At 41.1% G+C, this 24,239-nt stretch overlaps 1 protein-coding gene across 5 annotated transcripts in view; it reads right to left on the minus strand.

The window, feature by feature from the left end:
• The window catches only part of st8sia4 (ST8 alpha-N-acetyl-neuraminide alpha-2,8-sialyltransferase 4), a 72,125-nt gene extending 56,073 nt beyond the window's left edge, over nucleotides 1-16,052 (minus strand). For all 5 annotated transcript variants that reach the window (XR_011962332.1, XR_011962331.1, XR_011962330.1 and 2 more), the window contains exons 1-2: nucleotides 15,813-16,052; nucleotides 14,220-14,351 (exon numbers count right to left, since the gene is read on the minus strand). Coding sequence is in view for 1 of the 5 variants with exons in the window: in XM_072583598.1 (XP_072439699.1) it covers nucleotides 14,220-14,351; nucleotides 15,813-15,919 (239 nt within the window). In the remaining 4 variants the exon portion in view is untranslated. The remainder of the gene's footprint in view (nucleotides 1-14,219; nucleotides 14,352-15,812) is intronic.
• Nucleotides 16,053-24,239: the final 8,187 nt, after the last annotated feature.

Below are 24,239 nucleotides of genomic sequence, written 5' to 3' on the forward strand. Positions count from 1 at the left end.
AACTGACCATAAGCACAGGGTCAGGCTGTGTTGTCTGCCTGAACCTGGGTTCAGCATATCTCATCTGGGTTGCAGAGGAACTTGGAATGGGCAGGCGGGGGTGTGAGGGCAAGATGCAGTAGTGGTGATCAATATGGGTACCAATGATATGGTGGAAAGAGGGAAGAGGTTTAGCTAAGGAAATATGAGCAGGTAGGGGCGAAATTAAAAAGCAGAACCAAAAAAGGTCATAATCTCCAGATTACTACCTGAGTGATGAGCTAATTCACATCGGGCCATTAAATTAAAGAGGTAAACGTGTGGCTCAAAAATTGGTCTGTGAGAAATGGGTTCAAATTTATGGGACACTGGCACCTCTGCTGGGGACAGAGGGAGTTGTTCAGATGGAATGGGCTCCACATGAATTATGTTGGGACCAGAGTCCTGGTCAATCATATAAATAGGGCTGTGGATGGGACTTTAAACTAAAAAATATTGAGAGGAAGGGTGTCCAGTTGTGTGGAAAATTTGAAGATCAAAGTTAAAGGACAAGACAAGAGTACAGATTAGTGATGCGCCTGATAGTTACCAGAAAAGGATAAGACGACTCAGATTGTGTGAATGTCACATTTCACAAGCAAATCATACTGGAGCAGGGAAATTTGATGACAAAACAAAGTTAAAGGATTTCTACCTGAACGTATGAAGCATTGGGAATAAAATTTGTGACTTAGCAGCACAATTGGAGACAACTGTGTATGATTTGGTAGAGATTACTTAGATGTGGTTGCAGGGAGGCCAGGTTTTGGAACTGAATATCCAAGGTTACTCAATATTTCGGAAGAATATGGAGGAAGGAGAAAGAGGTGGTATAGCTTTGTTAGTGAAGGAGCAAATTAATTCTGTAGTGAAAACATTTATCAGCACTGGAGATCAATACACAGCGCAGTCTGTATAAGTAAGAAATAGTGAGGGAATAAAGTCCCTGGTGGGAGTAATTTATAGGTCCCCAAGGAGTAGTCCTGCAAAGAGGCACAATATAAACCAGGAAATATTGGTGGCTTGTAAGAAATGTATGGGTGATTTTTAACATGCGTATCAACTAAATTAATCAAATTGACAAGGGTAGTCTCAGTGGAGAGCTCATTGAATGTGGAGATTGTTTGTTTCTTGGAGCAATACGTTAGAGAACCAACCAGGGAGTAGGCTACTTCTGGATTTGGTGTTGTATAATGGGGTGGGATTAATTAATGATTTCATAGTAAAAGATTCTCAAGGGGAGCATGCTAGAATTTCACATTCCTTTGGAGGATGAGAAACTCAAGTCCCACACTAACATTCTGGAGTTAAACAAAATTACACAGGCATGACGACAGATCTGGCCTCATGGGGGTAAGGTAGGATCAACCATGGCTAATCAAGGGCGTTTAAGATAAAATTAAAACCAAAACCAGGGCATACCATATTGCCCAGATGAGTGGTAAGCTGAAAGAGTTAAAGATCAACAAAAGGATACTAAAACCATTACAACAAAGAACGAAGGTAAGTTGTGAAAGAAAACAAATTCAAAGCAAAGGTTTCTAAGTATATAAGAGGGAAGAAGGAAGCTAAAGTGAATGTTGGTCCCTTGGAGTACAAGAGTGGAAAGTTAATAGCAGGGAATGCAGAAATAGCAGTCACTAAATTAATATTTTGCTTCAGTTTTCATGGTGAAGAACAACAGTACCATCCCAAAAGTAATGAGGTAATGGTGAGGTTATAGAAAGGAAGGAACAATCATCATAACCAATGAAAAAGTATTAAGCAAAGTATTGCAATAGAAGGCAAATGAGACCCGTGGGTTGATGGCTGACATTCTATCATCTTCGAGGAGGTGGCAGCAAAGATTGTGGACCATTGGTTATAATATTCCAAAACTGTCTGGATGCAGGAATGGTTCCAGTGGTTTGGAAAAATTCAAATTTGAAAAGGAAAGGAGGCAGAAAGTAGGAAACTACAAACTATTTAATTCAGGATGTGCCATTGTAAAATTGTTGAAATCCATTAAGAAAGAATAACAGGGTATTTGAAAAGTCAAAATACAATCCACAGATTTCAACATGGCTTTATGAAGGGAAATCATGTTTGACTAAGTTGATAGCATTTTTTGAAGAATGAATGAGCAAGGCAGCTTTGGGGATCCTACAAGTGTAGTATGTCTGGACTTCCAGAAGGCATTTAATAAGGTACTGCATTAAAGGTTAATAAGCAAGGTAAGATCATATGGGTTGGTATAATTTATTCATTTGGATAGAGAATTGATTAATCAACAGAAAGCAGAGAGTTAGGATTAATGTCTTTTTTTCTGGTTGGCCAGATGTAACTATGGGGTGCCATGGGTTTCAATCACTGGGGACACAAATATTTATAGTCCAGGGACAGAAGGTGCTAGGCCAAATTTGGAGATGACACGAAAATACCTCGGGACAAAAGTCAAACTTTACAAATGGATATGGATAAGCTGAGTAAATGGGCCAAAGATGAATTTTAACATGGATAAGTGAGAGTTTATCCATCTTGTTTGGACAAAGTCAGAAGTCACACAACGCCAGGTTATGGTCTAACAGGTTTATGTGAAATCACAAGCTTTCAAAGTACTGCTTCGTTGTCAGGTGAAGACTTCACCTGATGAAGGAACAGTGCTCCAAAAGCTTGCGATTTCAAATAAACCTGTTGGACTATAGCCTGGTGTCATGTGACTTCTGATTTTGTCCACCACAGTCCAACACCGGCACCTCCACATTTTGGGTGCAGGAATAGGAAGGCAACTTCTTATCTAAATGGAGAGAAAATTTAAAATGCATTGATGCATTCTTAAGTCCTCATGCATGAATCATAGAAAACTAGTATGCAGTACAGCAGGTAATAAGCTAATGCAATTTTGGTATTTATTGCTAAAGGAATAGAGAATAAACATAGGAAAGTATTAGCAAAAGTGCACCCAGAGTATTGTGGATAATTTTGATCCTCTTAGTGAAGGAGAGATGGAGTTGCACTAGAGGTAGTTCAGAGGAGGTTCACTAAATTGGGTCCAGAGATGAGAGGTTTGTCTTATGAAGAGAAATTGAGCTGTTAGGCCTATACTCTCTAAAGTTTAAAAGAATGAGAGAGATCTAGTTGGGGTATATAGATGTTAAAGGGGATTGACTAAGTAGTCGTAGAAACGATGTTTCCTGTTGTTGGGTAATGTAGAATGCATGCGTGTGCGTGTGCATGTACGTTATACCGACTCTCTGCTTTCTGTTGGTTAGTCAATTCTCTATCCAAATGAATAAATTACCCCAATTCATATGATCTTACCTTACTTATTAATCTTTTCTGCAGTACTTTATTAAAGTTTTAGGATGGGAATAGCAGATTTAAAACTGATGAGGAGAAACTACTTCTCTCAAACATTCATGAATCTGTGGAATTCACCACCCCACACTACGGCGAATGCCTGGACATGGAGTAAATTTAAGGAAAAAATAGAAATATTTTTAATCAGTCATTGGCTGAAGTATTATGGTGAACAAGCAGGAAAGTGGAGCTGAGGCAGAGATAAGATCAGCCATGATCTTACCAAATGGTGCAACAGGCTGACTTGCCTTCTCCTGTTTCTAGTTCTTAGAGTTATAGAATCATACAGCACGATGCATGTCGACCTGACAGTCCAATTTGACCTAGTCCCATTTGCCAGCATTTGGCCTATACCCCTCTGAACCCTTTCTATTCAGGTACCCATCCAGATGCCTTTTAAGTGTTGTTGTTATATCCACTTGCACCACTTTCTCTGGCAGTTCATTCCATACAAGTACCAACCTCTGTGTGAAAACATTATCCCTGGGGTCCTTTTCCCTCTCATCTATGCCCTCTAGTTTTGGACAACCCCATTTGAGGAACAGATCTTGGCCATTCACCGTATTCATTTCCCTCATGATTTTATGAACCTCTATAACGTTACCTCTCAGCCCTGACACTCCAGAGGAAAAAAAGCTCCAGCCTACACAGCCTCTTCCTATAACTCAAACTTTCCCATCCCGGCAGCATCCTTGTAAAGCTTTTCTGCATCCTCTCAAGTTTAACAACATCCTTCCTATAGAAGGGTGACAAGAATTGTATGCAGTATACTAAAAGTGGTCTCACCAATGTCCTGTACAGCCGCAATATGACATCCTAATTCCTATAGTCAATGTTCTGACCAATGAAGGCAAGCATGCCAAATGCCTTCTTCCACTCTGTCTATCTGTGACTCCACTTTTAAGGAACTATGCATGTTTTTATGACCCCTACTGAAAAGTAAAGAGGTATAGGATCAGGGCTAACTGTAATGCTGCCCAAAATCAAATATCTACCAAGTGCTACTATCTAGTCTTATATTTCACACTTATTAGTGGAACTGAATAATGCAAGATGCCGATTGTATTTTCCACAACAATTCAGTGCCTTCAAGATTGAAGGGATAAGTCCATTCTACAAAGCTTTTACATTGTTGTCATAGCCTTTGAATGCAAAGTTGATTCCTGTTTACCTTGGAGATGGTCAGTTATGAAAGATTTCACAGCTAAAAGGGAAATAAAACCTTCCTAAACACTGAAAGATTCAGATAGAATGCTGATGCTACTGTAGTGTAAAGGTTTCCTGTTTGGATGGCCTTATTGCAAAACACTTCCTCTAATTCTAAATCGATAAATGACTGCAATTGAAATATTTTTAAAAGCTGGCCTTCAATGATTAAGACTGCAAGTATCTTCAACAGGAACTTCCTCACCATTGTCTCTTCAAAAAAGGACATTTATGGAAGAACTTCAGCTTTTTGGGTTTCAAAGTTTAGTGTCACCTTCAATTTCAGCAGAACTGCTCAGGAGGCTGCATATAGTAAAGGCATGAGGCCCTGTTAATTAATTCCATTTCAGCTACACTGTCCTGTAAGCATTAAATGGGGATGCAAAGTCTTAAATGTGTATGATGAACAGAACTAACTGCCATCGCAACATTGACCGCTTCAACCTGCCCACCCCTCTCAACCACTCCAAGCCCTCACCCTCACAACATTCATCCCTCCACACCCTTCGCTCCAACCCCAATGTCACCATCAAACCAGCTGACAAAGGGGATGCAGTGGTAATATGGTGCATCGACCTCTATCTGACCGAAGCCAAACGCCAACTCACTAACACCTCCTCCTACTGCCCCCTCAACCACGACCCCACCTCTCGTCACCAAACCAACATCTCTTTAACCTTTCACAACCTCATCACCTCAGGGGATCTCCCATCTACAGCCTCCAACCTCATAGTTCCCCAACCCCACACCTCCTGGTTCTACCTCTCACCCAAAATTCACAAACCTGACTGCCCCAGTTAACCTGTTATCTCCGCCTGCTCCTGCCTCACCGAACTCATCTCCTCATACTCAACTCAGTCCTGATCCCACATATGAACTCCCCACATATGTGCGGGACACCACCCATGCTCTCCACCTCCTCCATGACTTTTGTTTCCCTGCCCTCCAACGTCTCATCTTCACCATGGACATCCAGTCCCTATATACATCCATCCGCTTTGACAAAGGCCCCGAAGCCCTCCGTTTCTTTCTCTCCCACTAACCCAACCAGTATCCCTTCACCAACACACTCATTTGATTGGTGGAATGATTCCTTATTCTCAACAACAACTCCTTCGAATCCTCCCACTTCCTTCAGATCAAAGAGGTAGCCATGGGCACCCACATGAACCCCAGCTATTTCTGTCTCTTTGTAGGATATGTGGAACAGTCCCTCTTCCACAGTTACACCAGCACCATCCCTCACCTCTTCCTCAGCTACGCTGATGACTGTATCAGCATCACCTCGTGCTCCCACGAGGAGGTTGAACAGTTCATCAACTTCACCAACACCTTCCACCCTGACCTTAAGCTCACATGGATATCCTCCTTTCTGGACCTCTCGGTCTCGGTCTCTGGGAACCGACTCGACATGGACATCTATTTCAAACCCCGACTCCCACCTCCAGTTCTGTTAAAAACACTATCCATTACTCCCAATTCCTCAGCTTCTGCCATATCTGCTCCCAGAAAGAGGAATTCCACCTCAGGATATTCCAGATGTCTTCCTATTTCAAAGACTGCAACATCCCCTCCCACGTGATCCAACAATGCCATCCAGCACATTTCCTCCACTCCCCGCACCTCTGCCCTCAAACCCCACCCTTCCAACCACAACAAGGATAGAAGCAAGGATAGTGCTCACCTTCACCTCCAGATACAGCACATTATCCTCCATCATTTCTGCCACCTACAATCTGACTCCACCACCAAAGGTATATTTCCCTCCCCACCCCAATCTGCATTCTGCAGACACCATTCCTTCCGCAATTCTCTCATTAAGTCCATGCTCCCCTACCAACCCAGCCGCCATACCCAGCACTTTCACGCCACTGCAAGAGATATAAAACCTATGCCTCTAGCTCCTCCCACACCTCCATCCAAGGCCCTAAAGGATAATTTCAAATCTGGCAGAGATGTTCCTGCATATCCCTCCTCATCTAGTGTCCATTGCTCTTGATGTGGTCTCCTCTACATTTGGGAGATAGGATGCCAACTCACGGAGTGGTTCAGGGAACATCTCTGGGACACATGCACTAAACAACCTATCGTCATGTAGCCAGCCACTTCAACACCCCCTCCCACTCCCCCAAGGACATACAAGTCCTGGGCCTCCTCCACCACCAAACCAAAGCTACCTGCTAACTGGAGGAAGAACGCCTCATCTTCGGTCTCGGAACCCTCTAACACCACTGCCTCAACATTGACCTCAATAGTTTCCAAATCGCCCCTCCCCCCACCTCATCTAAGATTCAACCCCCCCTACTCAGCACTGCCCTCTTGACCTGTCATATCTGTCCATCTTCCTGCCTACCTATCTGCTCCACCCTTCCCACCGATCTATCATAATTACCTTCCACCTGCATCTACCTATTGCCTTCCTAGTTATCTTCTCCCCAGCCCCACCTCATCCCCATTTGCCTGTCAGCCCCTTCCCCTGTCCACACTCCTGATGAAGGGCTTATGTCCGACTCTCCTGCTCCTCGGATGCTGCCTGGCCTCTGCGCTTTTCCAGCACACTTTTCAACACTTATCCTCAAAAAAGAAGGATCTATTCTGTTCACCATACTAACAGCCTAAAAAACCTCCTGTTTCACTGATGTTTTTCAAAGTTAATATTTAGAGACTTTTATTAGAATATATATCATTTATTTTAAGTGATAAACTGTATGTTGCAATTTTATTCTTCAGAAACATCAATAAGCATTCTTGGAAGGGGATGAATCAACTATATGATTTGAAGATAGTACCAAACTGTAAGGAAAGATTGTGGCAAAGATTAATGGTAAACCAGAGGATTAGGAAAATTTTTAAAAATGAACAAAAAGGGAGAGAAAAAACAAAATTCTGAGGGTAAAGGTAAAAGCAACATAATCCCATGTGACAACTGTCTCAGTAGAGACAGAAAAACCAGTGCTTAAGCTGAGGGTCACAATTTCTCAGACAAGTGGAGAGGTTATGAAGGAGAGCCCTTGATTTTAATCTCAGCGAGTGCAGAAACTAGCAAGTCACACAAAAAAGGATAGTAAGAGCTTATTTAACTATAAAATGAAACAGACTGATAGAAATGAACATAACTTCCTTCAAGAATGAGGCTGGAGAAATAATAGTGGGAGGGAGGATATGGCAAAAGGCTTTTATAAATAAATTTGCATCTGTATTCACATTAGAATAAACAAATGGCATTCCAAAAAATACTGTATAATAAAGAGATAAAAGGAGGGAAGGAAATAAATGCAATAAATATCTCTGGAGAAAAAGTGCCATGCAAAACATTGAACCGATGATCATTAAGTGTCCTGGATTTGATGAGTTGCATCCTGAAACATTAAAGGAGGTAGCTGTAGAGCTGGGGGATGAACTGGTAGCAACCTACAAGAGTCCTTAGATTCTCGAAAAGTCACAGAGAATTGGAAAACAGCATTGGAACAGCTTATTGAGAAAGGAAGGGAAACAAAAAGCAGGTAATTATAGATAGTTAGCTTACCATCTGTCATTAGGGTCTATGATGAAGGCTGTACTAGGAAAGCATTTAGGAATGTAATCAGAGTCAGGATGGCTTCATGAAAGGGAAATCATGCCGGACTATTAAAAGTATTTGAGAAGAGAACAAGCAGGATAGATAAAGGGGAACCAGTAGATATTTTGATTCTCCAAATGGCATCCAATGAGGTATTGCATATCATGCTACCATGTTAGCTAAGAGGCCATGGCATTGTGGGTAGTATATGAGGATGAGTAGGGGACTGGCTTACTAATAAAATGGCGTTGGGTAAATCAGATATTTTCAGAGTGGTAATTTTTGCCTAGTGAAGTACCATAGGGATTAGTGTTGGACCCATGACTATTTACAAGAAATGTTTAAGACCTGAATGAAAAAAGTACACTCACTATCATCAAGTTTGAGGACAACATAAAATTTGATGGGAAGACAAGTGGTGATAGTATAACAAAGTCTGCAGAGAGCTATAAGCAGGTCATGTGGGTGTGCAAGAACTTGGCAGATAGAATATAATTTGGGAAGATGTAAAGTGACTACACTTCAACAGGAATAAAAGAAGAACTGAATATAATTCGAGAAAGACTGCAGAAACCTATTTATGCTGTAGTGGGAAGAGATTTGGGTGTCCTCGGGCATCAATCACCAAAAGCTAGCATACAATTAAATAGGTAATATGGAAAGCAAATGGGATATCACCTTTATATAATAGGAGTCAAGTATCAACAAAAAGGATTGTTTTCTAAAACAAGATATTAGCCAGCCCTAACGTAAACTGTGAACAGTTTCCCATCCCTTTTATAAAACAAGATATTAGCCAGTCCTAACGTAAACTGTGAACAGTTTCCCATCCCTTTTATAAAACAAGATATTAGCCAGTCCTAACGTAGACTGTTAACAGTTTCCCATCCCTTTTTCTAAGGAAAGATAGGCAGGCTTTGGAATCAGTCTACTCAAGGCTCACGAAGTTGGTTCCTGATTTGGAGGGATTTTTCTTATGAGGAGTATGAGGAGGTTTAAGCTAAAAATGTGTTGCTGGAAAAGCGCAGGTCAGACAGCATCCGAGGAACAGGAGAATCGATGTTTCGGGCATAAGCTCTTCTTCTCCTGTTCCTTGGATGCTGCCTGACCTGCTGCGCTTTTCCAGCAACACATTTTCAGCTCTGATCTCCAGCATCTGCCGTCCTCACTTTCTCCATGAGTAGGTTTAAGACAATGACAGGCACACCTATTGAAACATTCAAAATTTTTAGGGGGATTGACAAGATAGATGCTGAGATATTGTTTTCCCCTTATAGGATTATCTCAGACAGAGATGTGGAAAAGTTTCTTCTTCCAAAAGGGTAATGAATCTGTGGATTTTGTTTTACTGCAGAGTGCTGTAGAAATTAGGTTGTTCAAGTTTATTCATGGCTGAGACAAAAAAAAATTTAATCATTAAGGGAATCAAGAGTTATGGTGAAAAGGTAAGACAGTGGAATTAAAAATTAGCAGCTCAGACTAATCTAATTGAATGGTAAAGCAGATACAATGGACTGAATGGGAGAATTCTGCTCCAACGTCTTGTGGCCTTATGAATGAATAACCAGCGCACCACTCTGGTGTTAATTCAACAAATAAATACCTATGACAATGCATTATGCCATATGTAACGCAAGAGTATTTTAAAATGTTAGAAGGAATGCCTGGAGTTTCTTTGGCATTTGACTGAATGTTGAATTTTCCATGAGTATTTTAACTTGCCACTCACAGACACCCTCATCAGTCTGACTAAGCTTGTGGAACAGCACTTGAGTGAAGGTGTTTGCATAGCATCACTCAGGACCTATCTTGAACAGAGTAACTCTAGGTCAGCCCACAGCAAAACCCCAAAACAAAGCCAAGCCTCAGCCATATGGTTAACCTTTACTTCAGGATCCAGGCCAGCAGGCCATCGTAGTTCCTGCTGGTTATGTAGACTTGCGACAGCAAAAGAATCCTACTGGATCTAAAGGAAAAGATAACTCAGAGGCCGATATTCAGGACAGTGCGCACCCTGGAAAGTCCAACTACATCTGAGTTGGTATAGTTAAATTACTTAACAACATCCAAATCAGAACTAATCAAAATAAACATCTGGTTAAACAGCCACCCAGTTCTAATGGAGGTCAATACCGGTGTAGCCATTTCTGTGATTGCAGAACCTGTCTTTAACAAAGTTTGCTCTGGACTCCAACCCTTAAGTTTGCACAAGATCTCGGCCAGACTGAGAACCTATACCGGGGAACCCATACAGATTAAGAGTACAACATCAGTTCTGGTCTCATATGAAAAGCAGCTGTTTTGGTTACCACTGATTATAGTGAAAGGCTCAGGCCAAAGTTTGATGGGGTGCAATTGTTTGAGAAAGATCCACCTAGGTTGGGGGCTTAACGTTTTTGATTTGAAAATGACTGCCTAAATAAACACTAGGAAGTTTTTCTAGGGACTGTCAAAGGAACCAAAACCACCTTGCATGTTGACCAAAAGCAACTCCATGATTCTGCAAGGCTCACCCAATGCCATTTGCCTTATGGACAAAAGTAGAGACAGAAATCAGAAGGTTGGAAAGTGAAGGAATCCTCAAACCTGTCCAAGTGGCAGAATGGACAGCACAGGTCTTACAGATTGTGAAGCCCGATGTTTGCCCTTGTGGGGATTTTAAACAAATGGCAAACTGCTTTTCACAGTTTGGGTAAATACCCAATCCCTCACATAAAGGACTTAGATGCAAAGCTGGAAGGGGGTGCTGTCCTTCATGAAGCTGGACATGAACCATGCATACTTGCAATTACAGTGAGATGAGGATTCCCAGAAGTATGCTCCAGTTAATGCCCGTAAGGGTTTATACCAATATACAAGTCTGCCATTTGGAGTATTGTCAGCTTCTGCAATTTTTTCAGCAGAAAACATCTTTTACAATACATGGACTCACGGAAGGGTTGGTCACAGATAACAGGCCATTGTTTACCAGCAGGGAATTTGAGTAGTTCCTAAAGTCAAATGGTGCTCAACATACAAGGAAAGCTCCATAACATCCATCATCCAATGGTCTGGCAGAGGAGCAGCCCAAACTTTGAAGGCAAGCTTGAAGGTACAGCCATCAGCTTCACCAGGCACCAAACTGTATCACTGGATGCTATTTGGTTAAAGGACCACAGCTCATACAGGAATAGCTCCAGCAGAGTTGCTAATGGGGACAAGACACTACACCAGGATAAAGCTGAGCTTCTGGACTTGGATAGGAGGACAAAATGGCATCAGGAACGCCAATTATGGACATACGACTCTGCTAAGCAAGAGAGACAGTTTACTACAGGGGACAAAGTTTGGTGTAGGAACCACAGGTATAGCCCTGCATGGGTAAGAGGCATAGTTGACAGGGGATCAGGTCCAGTGATGTATAAAGTTCAGATACAACAGCTCTGAACAAGCACATGGACCATATGAAAGCTGAAAAGTCGCAAATGATGCAGGTGCGAAAAGTGCCCAGCTCCTCGACAGCTTTCTTGACTATTGTGTAACACATCCATTCTCCCTCTCCATCAAACCTTGAAGGTAACTCCATTTGAGATGGACCCGGAGGATGTCACTGCCTTGACACCTTGGCCTCGTGAAGAAGAGAATGAATTTCTTCCAAGAAGCTGTAGTTGCTAGAGGCCGGCGATTGTGTGTTACACCCTGTCCATATCAGAGGCCGAGTTGGAAGAATCTGGCCTAGTGCTAAAATACCCCAATGAACAGGTCTATGTCCTTGGACTCCAAGGAGGAGGTATGTAGTAATTGTAATGAGGTCAACCAGGTGGACCTCATAGAATATGATTTCCTTGATTGGAGCTGTTAATCTAGTCCAAACAGGGAGCCCTCTGTTCACTCAGAGCTGGCTCTGAGGAAGCTGGATCAATGTCAAGGACTTTCCTAATGTAAACAAAAGATGACTTGGTGATGGGATACCAGCCTCTGGAATTATTTTGCTCTCTGTGTTAAGGAATTCTTCCTTATCTCCAACCTAAAAGGCCTATCCCTTATCTTTAAACTGTGACCCCTGGTACTGGACTCCCCACTCTTTGAGAACAACATTCCTCCATTTACCTTGTCCAATCCTTTTAGAATTTTATAGGCTTCTATAAGATCACACACTCCCTCCCCTCACTTCTTGTAAACTGTAGTGAATATAGTCCGAAACGATTCAGTCTCTCCTGTCATTCCAACCATTCCTTCAGTCAGTCTGGAAAACCACTTTGCAGTCCCTCTATAGCCAGAACATCCTTCTTCTGATGAGGAGACCAAGACTGTGCACAATACTCCAGGTGTGATCTCACCAAGGCCCTGCACAATTGCAGCAAGACATTCCTGCTTCTATACCCAAATCCTCTTGCTATGAGGCCAAAATATCATTTGCCTTCTGCACCACATGCTGCATTTGCATGATTACTTTCAGCCACTGGTGTACTAGGACACATAGGTTTGAAAAGGAGAATGTGTAACAAGACCTATCATCATTCCCATAATAATTTGTCTGTCTGCTTGTGCTACCTTACATTTAACCACATTATACTGAATCTGTTATATTTTTATCCACTGACTTAACGTGCCCAAATCACAGAGAAACTTCTCTCTATCCTTCTCACAGTACAGCTTCCCACCCAACTTTACGTCATCTATAAAGTTGAAGATATAATGCATAGCTTCATCTAAATCATCACCTCTTGTGGCTCTTGCATAGGGACATACTGAAGCCTGATTGTGATATCCCTATGATTAAATAAATTACAATTTCAATTGTCGAGTTTCTTGTATTGGTACTTTTTCAGAAAACAGCATTTGCAAAGAATGATCATTCCCCATGAAATTATATTTATCACATCTTCGGGAGAGTAAAAGAGGAGAAACATATGAATAAAAGTAGTATTTTAAAAAAGTGATTTCCTTAACTGGAAAGATCTATGTAATATTCTAAATTAGAAAGCATGATGGGATCTGTAATCCTGACTTCTCTTCAAATAAAAAATTGACTGACTATTATCTTATTTGCTTTCACAAATTTCTTACAATCTATAGAAGTATCGACAGCCTTCTCTCCCATGTGGACTCTCCTTTCTAGCAAGCCTGCCTTTGATAACTAGATGTATCCAAAGAGCTGTCCATTAATATAGTTTCCATTCTGTACTGTGTTGTTTGAGGGCACGGGAGGGGGAAATTAAATATTTCTCTTTCCTGTTCTTTCTTTGAAAACATTGTATCCTGCTTAGTCCAGTTGATTCACTTGATTCTCAGTGAATACCATCTAAATTTAGATGTAACTTCAATATCAACACCAGAATTTAATTGTAAAATGCATTCAGGAAAATGTATTTTTCCTCTATTGTATTTCCCCTGAATTGTATCTCTGATTCATTTTGCAAGTTAGCTGACTAATAAACTGGACCACCAGCTATGTTACTGCATTTCAGATTTAATCTCTTTCAGTTACATTTTTTTTCACAGCAACATTGAGTATGAGATTGCAGCCCTGTGGACTTGCTGCTATTAATACCAACTAATGTCTGAGGAATATACTTGGTTCATTAAACATTTCTATCACCAATGCTCATATTACTCAATTATGTAATTCATAAAATGAATACTGACTACAATTTAAAACATTCAGCTAAATGTCAGGTAGCAGGAGGGGTGTGGGGGCAATTGTCAGAATGTAGTCTGGTGACTAATAAAGTAGCAATGAATTTTCTATTACAATGAATATGCTAAAGACCCAAATAACTCTTATCTCTGTTTTTTTTGTTTCTCTTAGACCTGTGATCACACAGATTGGCTACAACATCAGGAAAACAGAAAGTAAATTTACTGAGCCTTGCTAGGTAAAATGTGGCTTCAACATTCAGCAAGGCTCGAAAAACCTTAGATTAACTTCTGTCTGTGTTCTCTAGTTCTGTTTTTGCTCTTTTGCTGTTAAAATTGTTTGTAAATTAGTAGGGCACCTCTGAACAAGGGGTAAAGTTAGTCGTCTTAAGAGTGTTGACTTCACCATGTAAACACAGCTTTTCAATGCTTACAACATTAGATGACTTTACTGTAATCAACTTCTTAAACTTTATACCTGATCTTGATTACTAAGGACGCATTGTTTTTCCAACCTTCCACAGAGTGTTCGAAACGTGGAAGCACATTCTTCCGGTTTGCTTTATTGGAGGTGTTAATCATCAGTCTGGTTGGAATTGCCTCTCCATCTCTGTAACAATTAAGATTTTTAAAAAAATAAGTTACTATAGATCTTGCTTTCAACCATTTATCGACTCCAGTTTACGCGAGATAACCATTTAAATGTGCATCTCGCATGTTGCAGGAATACTACCCAGTAGCAATTGACCATCATTCTAGTGACACCAATTGCTTCACTCATCTCACTAAGTCACGCACAGACAACCCTGTTTTCCTGTTTATGTCATTAAAAGCACTTCTCGTTTTTTTTTAAACCAAGCGCACGCGATCTAGCCACAGGTTAACTTGCGAACTATGCATGAGAGCTTAGTCTTCATCACAGCTCCCCATCCAGCAAACGCGAGAGCTTGGCGGTAATCGTCTCTCACACCATCCAGCGGACATCTGACTAAATGACTTTCTGACAAACGCTGAGAGCTGACTTTCCGTTCTCAAACCGCAGCCTGCCTTAGTTTCGGAACAAAAGAAAATTATCTTTTTTTTTCGACAGACCGCTTGTGTAAAATTACTGAAAAAGAGTTCAGAAAAATCGATAACAATCTAATATAAAATAATAACCGACTGCAAAGTCATGGAAACCAGTCAAGCGCATTTAAGTCGCAATGACAGTTTCATAAATGAAACAGTGAGCTTAAATGTCAAATCAATATTAACGGGAGAATCAGTTAATAGTTCTGCACCCTTGCAAAGTCAGTTAAAAGAGACAGACTCGTTACACAGACGAAAAAATGTGTTCCTTTGCAGTGCTGAGCTTATTGTGACTTCGCTTCAACATCAGTCAAATCACAACCATTCAGTATGTGTACCAGACCAAATACTGGCGCGCTAACCACATCTGAGGTGCAGGCACAAGCCCACCTACTGGAGAAAAAGAGATGCCAACTCAGTAAAACATAACACAAAGACGACACTAATTTAGAGGAGGTTTGCTCCAGGAACAGAAATACAGTTCATTTCCAATATCTAGAGTTGCCAATTTTACACACACACGCATACACACACACACACAACACTCTATTACTGTCATCAGATTCCTGCCTTTTTCCTTTCACACTAGTTGTATGTGTGTGTTGGGGGGGGGGGGGGAGTGTACGCGGGAGTGAGGTGGGGTTTCGTGCAGCGCAGACTTGCCTTTCTCACCGATTCACTTCCACAAAAGGTTTCATTTCCAACCCAATACTTTTCCTTCACAAAAAAAAATGCTAGCGAGCCACGTCGTCAGTACAAGAAATCACAAAGACTAAGCAGCAAAACTAAGTCAATTTTAAATGTGCATTTACAAAAAAAAACTCTTCCGGAAACAATAATAGGAGCTCTTAAAATTAAAATCACTTGTGGATTAAAACGTTATTTGTCAAATTAAAATCAAAATTAATACAACCAAACCAATTGAATTTATTGATTTGCAGGCAAACTCCTTTAAAAATATTTTCACCACTTTTTCATTTAACATGATAATAATGCACATTACCCCATTTGCGTTTGCTGGTGCTCCGATCTTGTTATATCCTTTGTTTTAAAACAAATGACTATGATACTTATGGTACATAATGTCCAACATTTTCGATGGAGACGCATTTTTTCTAATATGTGTATCTGGTGATATATAGAAATAAAAGAGTCCGCTTTCCCTCCCAGTCTGGGAAATAAGTAAGGCGCAAAGGTTTCTGTCTGAGAGACTGAAGACAGACAGTTCACCACACGCCCCTGCTCCTCCTCTTTCTCTCGCTCAGTGAATCCACTCAGTGAGGAAGAACGAAACACAGCTCTCCCTGACTGACATCTCCTGACGCCAATAACAGCGCGGACACCGCTCGGCTCCTCGCCTAATCGCCCGGGTTTCACCAATAGGAAAGCGAGATTGCTGTTCCCAGAGGGATACCTGATTGACAGGAGGCAGGCGCTGTGCCAAGTGTCTTTAAAAAGACAGCGGGCGTCTGGCGAATGGAAAAAGAGAAGCGAAAAGGGCACTTTCGGTGTTGAAGTATTTACAGGACTGAGGGTTTATTTTCGAAAACGAAGTGGGTTGAAATAAGTTGAAACGAACAAACGTTTCCTGCGTGCTGTACATCTCAGAACCGTCCTTTAACCTGATCTGAGTGCGTCCACACTTTTTGCATTTGGTACAGCGTTAATGAGCTGAGTAGGACTTTACAGGGAAGGCAGACCTGCAGCAAGTTAATTCTGAGTACATAAACCAGACAGTCTAATCGATATCTGTGCACAGCTCTTGCGTGTACTCATTTGACTCAAACAATTAATTACTGCACGTACTTGTTCCGAAACTGATTGCCAAATACTGGCCTTTTCCTGTTTTGAAGCCTAGAACCGCCTACTTCAATCGATCTTTACATTGTTCCAAATTGATTCGAGTTGTTTAACTTACAAAGTTAGGACTTTTAACTAGCTGTCGTTGAGTATTGTAGTGATATTCTAGTAATTGCCGTAGAAAAGTGTTGTGAGAAAATCTATGCCCTTTGAGATAAGTGTGTGAATACCTAGGTATAGTTCTTTGTTTTTAAAACAAAATTCATGTCCTCTCCAAAGCCTTTGGTCAGCCTGCAGAGTGCTGAGTTTGCTTGTGGCTGATTTGGTGTGGTTGGAGAAAATATTTATAAAGCAGAACTTACATCTCTTATATGTTTGGGCAGCGTATATGAAAGCACAGTATTCAGATGGTTAAGTCATTGTCTAGTTATGTTTATAATAGCAATATATTCTGCCCGATGCTGGAATCTGAAACAAAACCGGTGGAAAACGCTGGAATTGGTCAAACCGATCGTCCACTGGGCACATCGAGCTTAAAGAAAATGCAAATACATCAGCCTAGTAATTTTCAGCGTAGCAAAGATTAGTGATAAATCACAGGATTGGGAAAAAAAATTAAAACTAGCAAAACACAAACAAAAAGAAAGAAGGATGAGATACTTTTTGAGGATAAACTTGGAAAAAGTAGAAAGATAGACAGCAAGAGCTTAATATATAAAAGTAGAGGCCTCTAATTTAACAAGCCTGTCAGAGAAAGAGGAACCTGAAAATAGTAGAGGTATCTTGATTAAACTTAAAATATAAGCCATAACTATTAATTTAACCTGAGGCAGTGTTTTGTAGAGGAATAAGACAGTGTTATTTTCTGGGTCTGTAGATTGTGAAGAAGCAAAAATGGCCTTTAGTAAAGTGATATGTGCTTCTTGTCAGATGTGGGAGTTTAAAGAGAGTTTAAGGGTTACTGCAGATTATATCTGCAATTAATGCTGTTGGTTGCGAATCTTATCAGATCGAATGGATCAGTTGGAGACACAGTTAGAAACAATGAGGAACTTGCAACAGCAACAGTATGTGATGGATGGCAGTTATAGGAAGGGGGGAAAGACTCAGATACTGTCACATAGGTGGGTTAATTCCAGGAAAGGTAAGAGAGGTAGGCACCAAGTGCAGGAGTCTTTTGTGGATATACCCATTTCAAACAGTTATGCTGTTTTGGAAAATGTAGGGGGTGATGGATTCTCAGGGGAACGTAGCATGAACAGCCAAGTTCCTGGTATTGAGACTGGCTCTAATGCAACGAGGGGTACGTCGGCTTCCAAGAGATCAATTGTGTTAGGGGATTCTGTAATCTGAAGTACAGACAGACGTTTCTGTGGCCAGCAGCGAAAAAGCAGAATGGTGTGTTGCTTCCCTGGTACCAGGATCAAGGATGCCTCAGAGACGGTGCAGAATGTTCTCACGTGGGAGAGGGGCCAGCAGGAGGTCATTGTCCACATTGGAACCAATGACATTAGAAGGGAAAAGGATGAGATTCTGAAGGGAGTTAGGCAGAAATTTAAAAAGGAGGTCCTCGAGAGTAGTAATATCTGGATTACTCCCGGTGCTATGAGCTAGTGAGGGCAGGAATAGGACGATAGAGCAGATGAATGCATGGCTGAGGTGCTGGTGTATGGGAGAAGGATTCACATTTTTGGATCATTGGAATCTCTTTTGGGGTAGAAGTGATCTGTAGGAGAAGGACGGATTGCACCTAAATTGGAAGAGGACTAATATACTGGCAGGGAAATTTCCTAGAGCTGCTCGGGAGGATTTAAACTAGTAAGGTGGGGAGGTGGAACCCAGGGAGATAGTGAGGAAAGAGATCAATCTGAGACTGGTACAATAGAGAACAGAAGCGAGTCAAACAGTCAGGAGAGGCAGGGACAAGGTAGGATTAATAAATTAAACTGCATTTATTTCAATGCAAGGGGCCTAACAGGGAAGGCAGATGAACTCAGGGCATGGTTAGGGACATGGGACTGGGATATCATAGCAACTACAGAAACATGGCTCAGGGATGGGCAGGACTGGCAGCTTAATGTTCCAGGATACAAATGCTACAGGAAGGATAGAAAGGGAAGCAAGAGAGGAGGGGGCGTGACATTTTTGATAAGGGATAGCATTACAGCTGAGTTGAGGGAGAATATTCCCTGACATTAATCCAGGGAATTTATTTGGGTGGAACTGAGAAATAAGAAAGGGATGATCACCTTATTGGCATTGGATTATAGACCCCCAATAGTCAGAAGGAAATTGAGAAACAAACTTATAAGGAGATCTCAGCTATCTGTAAGAATAATATGGTAGTTATGGTAGGGGGTTTTAATTTTCCAAACATAGACTGGGACTGCCATAGTGTTAAAGGTTTAGATGGAGAGGAATTTGTTAAGTGCATACAAGAAAATTCTGATTCAGTATGCGGATGTACCGACTAGAGAAGTTGCGAAACTTGAACTACTCTTGGGAAATAAAGCAGGGTAGGTGACTGAGGTGTCAGTGGGGGAGCACTTTGGGGCCAACAACCATAATTCCATTAGATTTAATAAAGTGATGGAAAAGGATAGACCAGATCTAAAGTTGAAATTCTAAATTGCAGAAAGGCCAATTAGGCAAGAACTTTCAAAAGCTGTTTGGGGGCAGATGTTTGCAGGTAAAGGGACAGCTGGAAAATGGGAAGCCTTCAGAAATGAGATAATGAGAATCCAGAGAAAGTATATTCCTGTCAGGGTGAAAGGGGAGGCTGGTAGGTATAGGGAATGCTGGATAACTAAAAAAAATTGAGGGTTTGGTTAAGAAAAAGAAGGAAGCATATGTAAGGTATGGACAGGATAGATCGAGTGAATCCTTAGAAGAGTATAAAGGAAGTAGGAGTATACTTAAGAGGGAAATCAGGAGGGCAAAAAGGGGACATGAGATAGCTTTGGCAAATAGAATTAAGGAGAATCCAAAGGGTTTTTACAAATACATTAAGGACAAAAGGGTAACTAGGGAGAGAATAGGGCCCCTCAAAGATCAGCAAGGCAGCCTTTGTGTGGAGCCGCAGAAAATGGGGGAGATACTAAATGAGTATTTTGCATCAGCATTTACTGTGGAAAAGAATATGGAAGATATAGAAAGTAGGGAAATAGATGGTGACATCATGCAAAATGTCTAGATTACAGAGGACGAAGTGCTGGATTTCTTGAAACGGGTAAAGGTGGATAAATCGACCTTATATAGGTTTACAAAATTATGAGGGGCACGGATAGGTTAAATAGGCAAAGTCTTTTCCCTGGGATCGGGGAGTCTAGAACTAGAGGGCATAGGTTTAGGGTGAGCGGGGAAAGATATAAAAGAGACCTTAGGGACAACCTTTTCACACAGAGGGTGGTACGCGTATAGAATGAGCTGCCAGAGGAAGTGGTGGAGGCTGGTACAATTGCAACATTTAAGAAGCATTTGGTTGGGTATATGAATAGGAAGGGTTTGGAAGGATATGGGACGGATGCTGACAGGTGGGACTAGATTGCGTTGGGATAACTGGTCGGCATGGACGTGTTGGACCGAAGAGTCTGTTTCCATGCTGTACATCTCTATGACTCTATTGAATGTATTTTGCAGTAGTCTTCACAGAACAAAAAGCAGCAATTCAAATTATTAAGTAATCAGTGGCAAAAGGAGGAGAATATTTAAATTCAATAACTTTTACTAGCAAAAAGTGCTATGGAATCTAATGCATATAAAGACCATTAAGTCCACTGACCTGATGGGATGCATTCTAGTACAGTAAAAGAAACTGATTAGGGATAGTCAACATGGCTTTGTGTGTGGGAAATCATGTCTCACAAACTTGATAGAGTTTTTTGAAGAAGTAACAGAGGATTGATGAGGGCAGAGCAGTGAACGTGATCTGTATGGACTTCAATAAGGCGTTCAACAAGATTCCCTATGGGAGACTAGTTAGCAAGGTTAGACCTCATGAAATACAGGGAGAACTAGCCACTTGGATACAGAACTGGCTCAAAGGTAGAAGACAGAGGGTGGTGATGGAGGGTTGTTTTTCAGATTGGAGATCTGTGACCAGTGGATTGCCACAAGGATCAGTGCTGGTTCACTACTTTTTGTCATTTACATAAATGTTTTGGATGTGATCATAAGAGGTACAGTTAGTAAGTTTGCAGATGACACCAAAATTCGAGGTGTATGAGATAGCGAAGAAGGTTACCTCAGATTACAATGGGATTTTGATCAGGTGGACCAATGGGCTGCGAAATGGCAGGTGAAGTTTAATTTAGATAAATGAGATGTGCTGCAGTTTGGGAAAGCAAGTCTTAGCAGGACTTATACACTTAATGGTAAGGTCCTCAGGAGTGTTGCTCGCATAAAGAGACCTTAGAGCGAAGGTTCATAGTTCCTTGAAAGTGGAGTTGCACGTAGACAAGATAGTGAAGAAGGCATTTGGTATGCTTTCCTTTATTGGTCAGAGTGTTGAGTACAGATGTTGGGAGGTCATGTTGTGGCTGTACAGGACGTTGGTTAGGCCACTTTTGGAATATTGCATGCAATTCTGGTTTCCTTCCAATCGGAAGGATGTTGTGAAATTTGAAAGGGTTCAGAAAAGATTTCCAAGGATGTTCCCAGGGTTGGAGGATTTGAGCTATAGAGTGAGGTTAAATAGGCCAGGGCTGTTTTCCCTGGAGCGTCGGAGGCTGAGGGGTGATCTTATAGAGATTTATAAAATCATGAGGCGCATGGGTAGGATAAAGAGACAAAGTTTCTCCCCTGGGTTGGGAGAGTCCAGAACCAGAGGCCATGGGCTTAGGGTGAGAGGGGAAAGATATAAAACAGACCTAAGGGGCAACATTTTCACGCAGAAGGTGGTACATGTATGGAATGTGCTGCCAGAGGAAGTGGTAGAGGCTTGTACAATTGCAACATTTAAAAGGCATCTGGATGGGTATATGAACAGGAAGGGTGTGGAGGGTTATGGGCCAGGTGCTGGCAGACGGGACTAGATTGGGTTGGGATATCTGGTCGGCATGGACGGGTTGGACCGGAGGGTCTGTTTCCGTGCTGTACATCTCTATGACTCTAAGTAGTTACAGAGATAGTGGATGGCATGTTAGTAATATTCCAGAAATTCTTTGATACTGTAGAAGTCCCAGAAGATTGAAAAACTTCTGATGTAACATTTTATTGATAAAGGGAAGGAGACAAAAGTGCAGGTAATTACAGTCCTATTAACTTAACATATATTATTTGGAAAATGTTATAACAATAAATTGGATCTAGTTAAAGGTTTTGGTAAGTTAAGAACTCAGGCAATATAAAGACATCAATTGGAACTCAGGTGGGGCTAGGTTGCATAACCAGAAATGACAAGTACTTGGTAGCCAGTTTCTGAAAACATATATGCATTATTTATTTGTTTGAGTCACATGAGTACACACAAGTGTTATGCACAAATACCTATGAGATTGTTTAGGTTTTGTCATCAGAATAACTTGCTACAGACACACCTTCACTACAAAGTCCCACATAGCCCATGAATGCTGTACCTAATTCAAAAGATGGAATAGCAGAGTAGTTAGCAATGCATAATGTAAAAGAGCAGAATCAGCATGGCTTCACGAAGGGGAAATCATACCTAACAAATTTATTAGAATTTGCTTCACTGAATAATAAGCAGGATAGTTTAAGGAGAAGTAGTAGATGTAATATATTTAGATTGTCAGATGGTAATTTGATAAGGTATTGCACACAAGGCTACTCAATAAGATGAGCCCTGGTCTTGGAGATAGTATATTATCATGCATATTGCACTGACTAACAAATGGAAGATAGAGAGTTGTGAAAAAGGAACAGGTTCATGATGGCAATCTGTAACTAGTGAGAGCCACAAGGATCAACTATTATTTACAATAAATATTAATTAATTGAGTGAAAGTGAATATGCTATCACCAAGTTTGTGAATGACTCAAAAATAGATGGGAAGTGATCAGAATGACACAAAGAGTCTGCAGGGGGAGTTTGGACAGGTAAATGATTGGGCAAAGACTTGGCAGATGGAACAGAATGTGGGAAACTTTAGCAGGGGAGCTCCTGAATTTATATAAATTCTCCATATCATTTAAATGGAGAAAGATTGGTGAAAACTGCAGCATAATGGATTTGGGAGTCCTTTTACATAAATTACAAAAGATTTGCTTACAGTAGGTAATAGGGAAAGCAAATGGACTGTTGGCCTTTATTTCAAATGAAATGAACTATAAATGTAGGGAGGATTTGCTAAAACAAAAGAAGGCACTAGATGCACTTCAGCTGGAATACTATGATCAGTTTTGGTCCCCTTATCTAAGGAAAGACATACAGACATTGGAGATAGTACAGAGAAGGTTCACTAAGCTAATGTCAGGTAAGTTTTATGAGGAGAGGTTGAAAAGATTGGACCTCATTGATATTTAGAAGAAGGAGAGGCAACCTTATTGAAACATAAAAGATTATAAAGGACCTGGTCATGGTACATTTGGAAAGGTTGTTTTCCTTTGTGGGAGAATCTCAGACCAAGAACACACTCTCAGAATAAGGGTTGCATATTTAAGATAGAGCCGAGGAAGATTTTTTTCTCTGAGAGGGTAATGAACCTATGGAATTCTGTGGAGGATAGATTGTTATTTATATTAATGACTGATATAGACATATTTTTAATAAGTAAGGGTACCAAGGATTATGGGAAAAGGTAGGAAAGTGAAGTTGAGGATTATCAGGTCAGCAATAATCTCATTGAGTGGCAGAGCAGACTCAATGGGCTGAAAGGCCCACCTCTATTCCAATATATTTTCATAAAATCCCTATAATGGATCAAGCCATTCAGCACATCGTGTCCACACCAACCCTCCAAAGAGCATCCCATCCAAATGCGTCCCCCCTACCATATCCCTGTAACCCTGCATCTCCCTTGGGTAATCCATCAAGCCTGCACATCCCTGTATGCTACAGGCAATTTACTATGGGGATAGCAAAGAAACAAGCAAAGAAGCCTCTTGCTGAATGCTACGTACTCCACCCCCTTGACTGATCGACTTAGTAAATGGATAACACAACTAAGTGATTGGATCTAAGCTCTGCAGTACTACCCATCCAATTTTGACATTAGGTCAGAATGTTTGCCAATGGGATTGTGCAAATCAGCACCATTCATGACTCCTCAGATACTGAAGAACTCCATATCCACATGCAACCAGACATAGGCTGACAAATGGCAAATAGTATTCTCACCATACAAGTGCTAGGCAATGACCATCTCCAATTAGAGAGTCTAACCATATTGATCTCACCCTTGATTTAAGGGCTTTCTCAGAGGGGGAGAAAATGTAAAATAAAACACTAATACTTAGAAATGAATGTACTAGTCACACTGGGGCATCGTTCTGAGGTGTACAGATCAAGTCAGACCAGCACATGTCATCTGCAAGTTCTACTGACTCTTTCTTCTGGGCTACCATCACAGAATCCCCAACTATTAAAGCTGGAACATTACCAATGAGCAGAAACTGAACTGGACTAGCTATATGCATACTGTGACTACATGAACAGATCAGAGGCAGTGAA

Source organism: Chiloscyllium punctatum, chromosome 2 (assembly GCF_047496795.1).
Source record: "Chiloscyllium punctatum isolate Juve2018m chromosome 2, sChiPun1.3, whole genome shotgun sequence".
In the NCBI taxonomy this organism is placed as follows: Eukaryota; Metazoa; Chordata; class Chondrichthyes; order Orectolobiformes; family Hemiscylliidae; genus Chiloscyllium; species Chiloscyllium punctatum.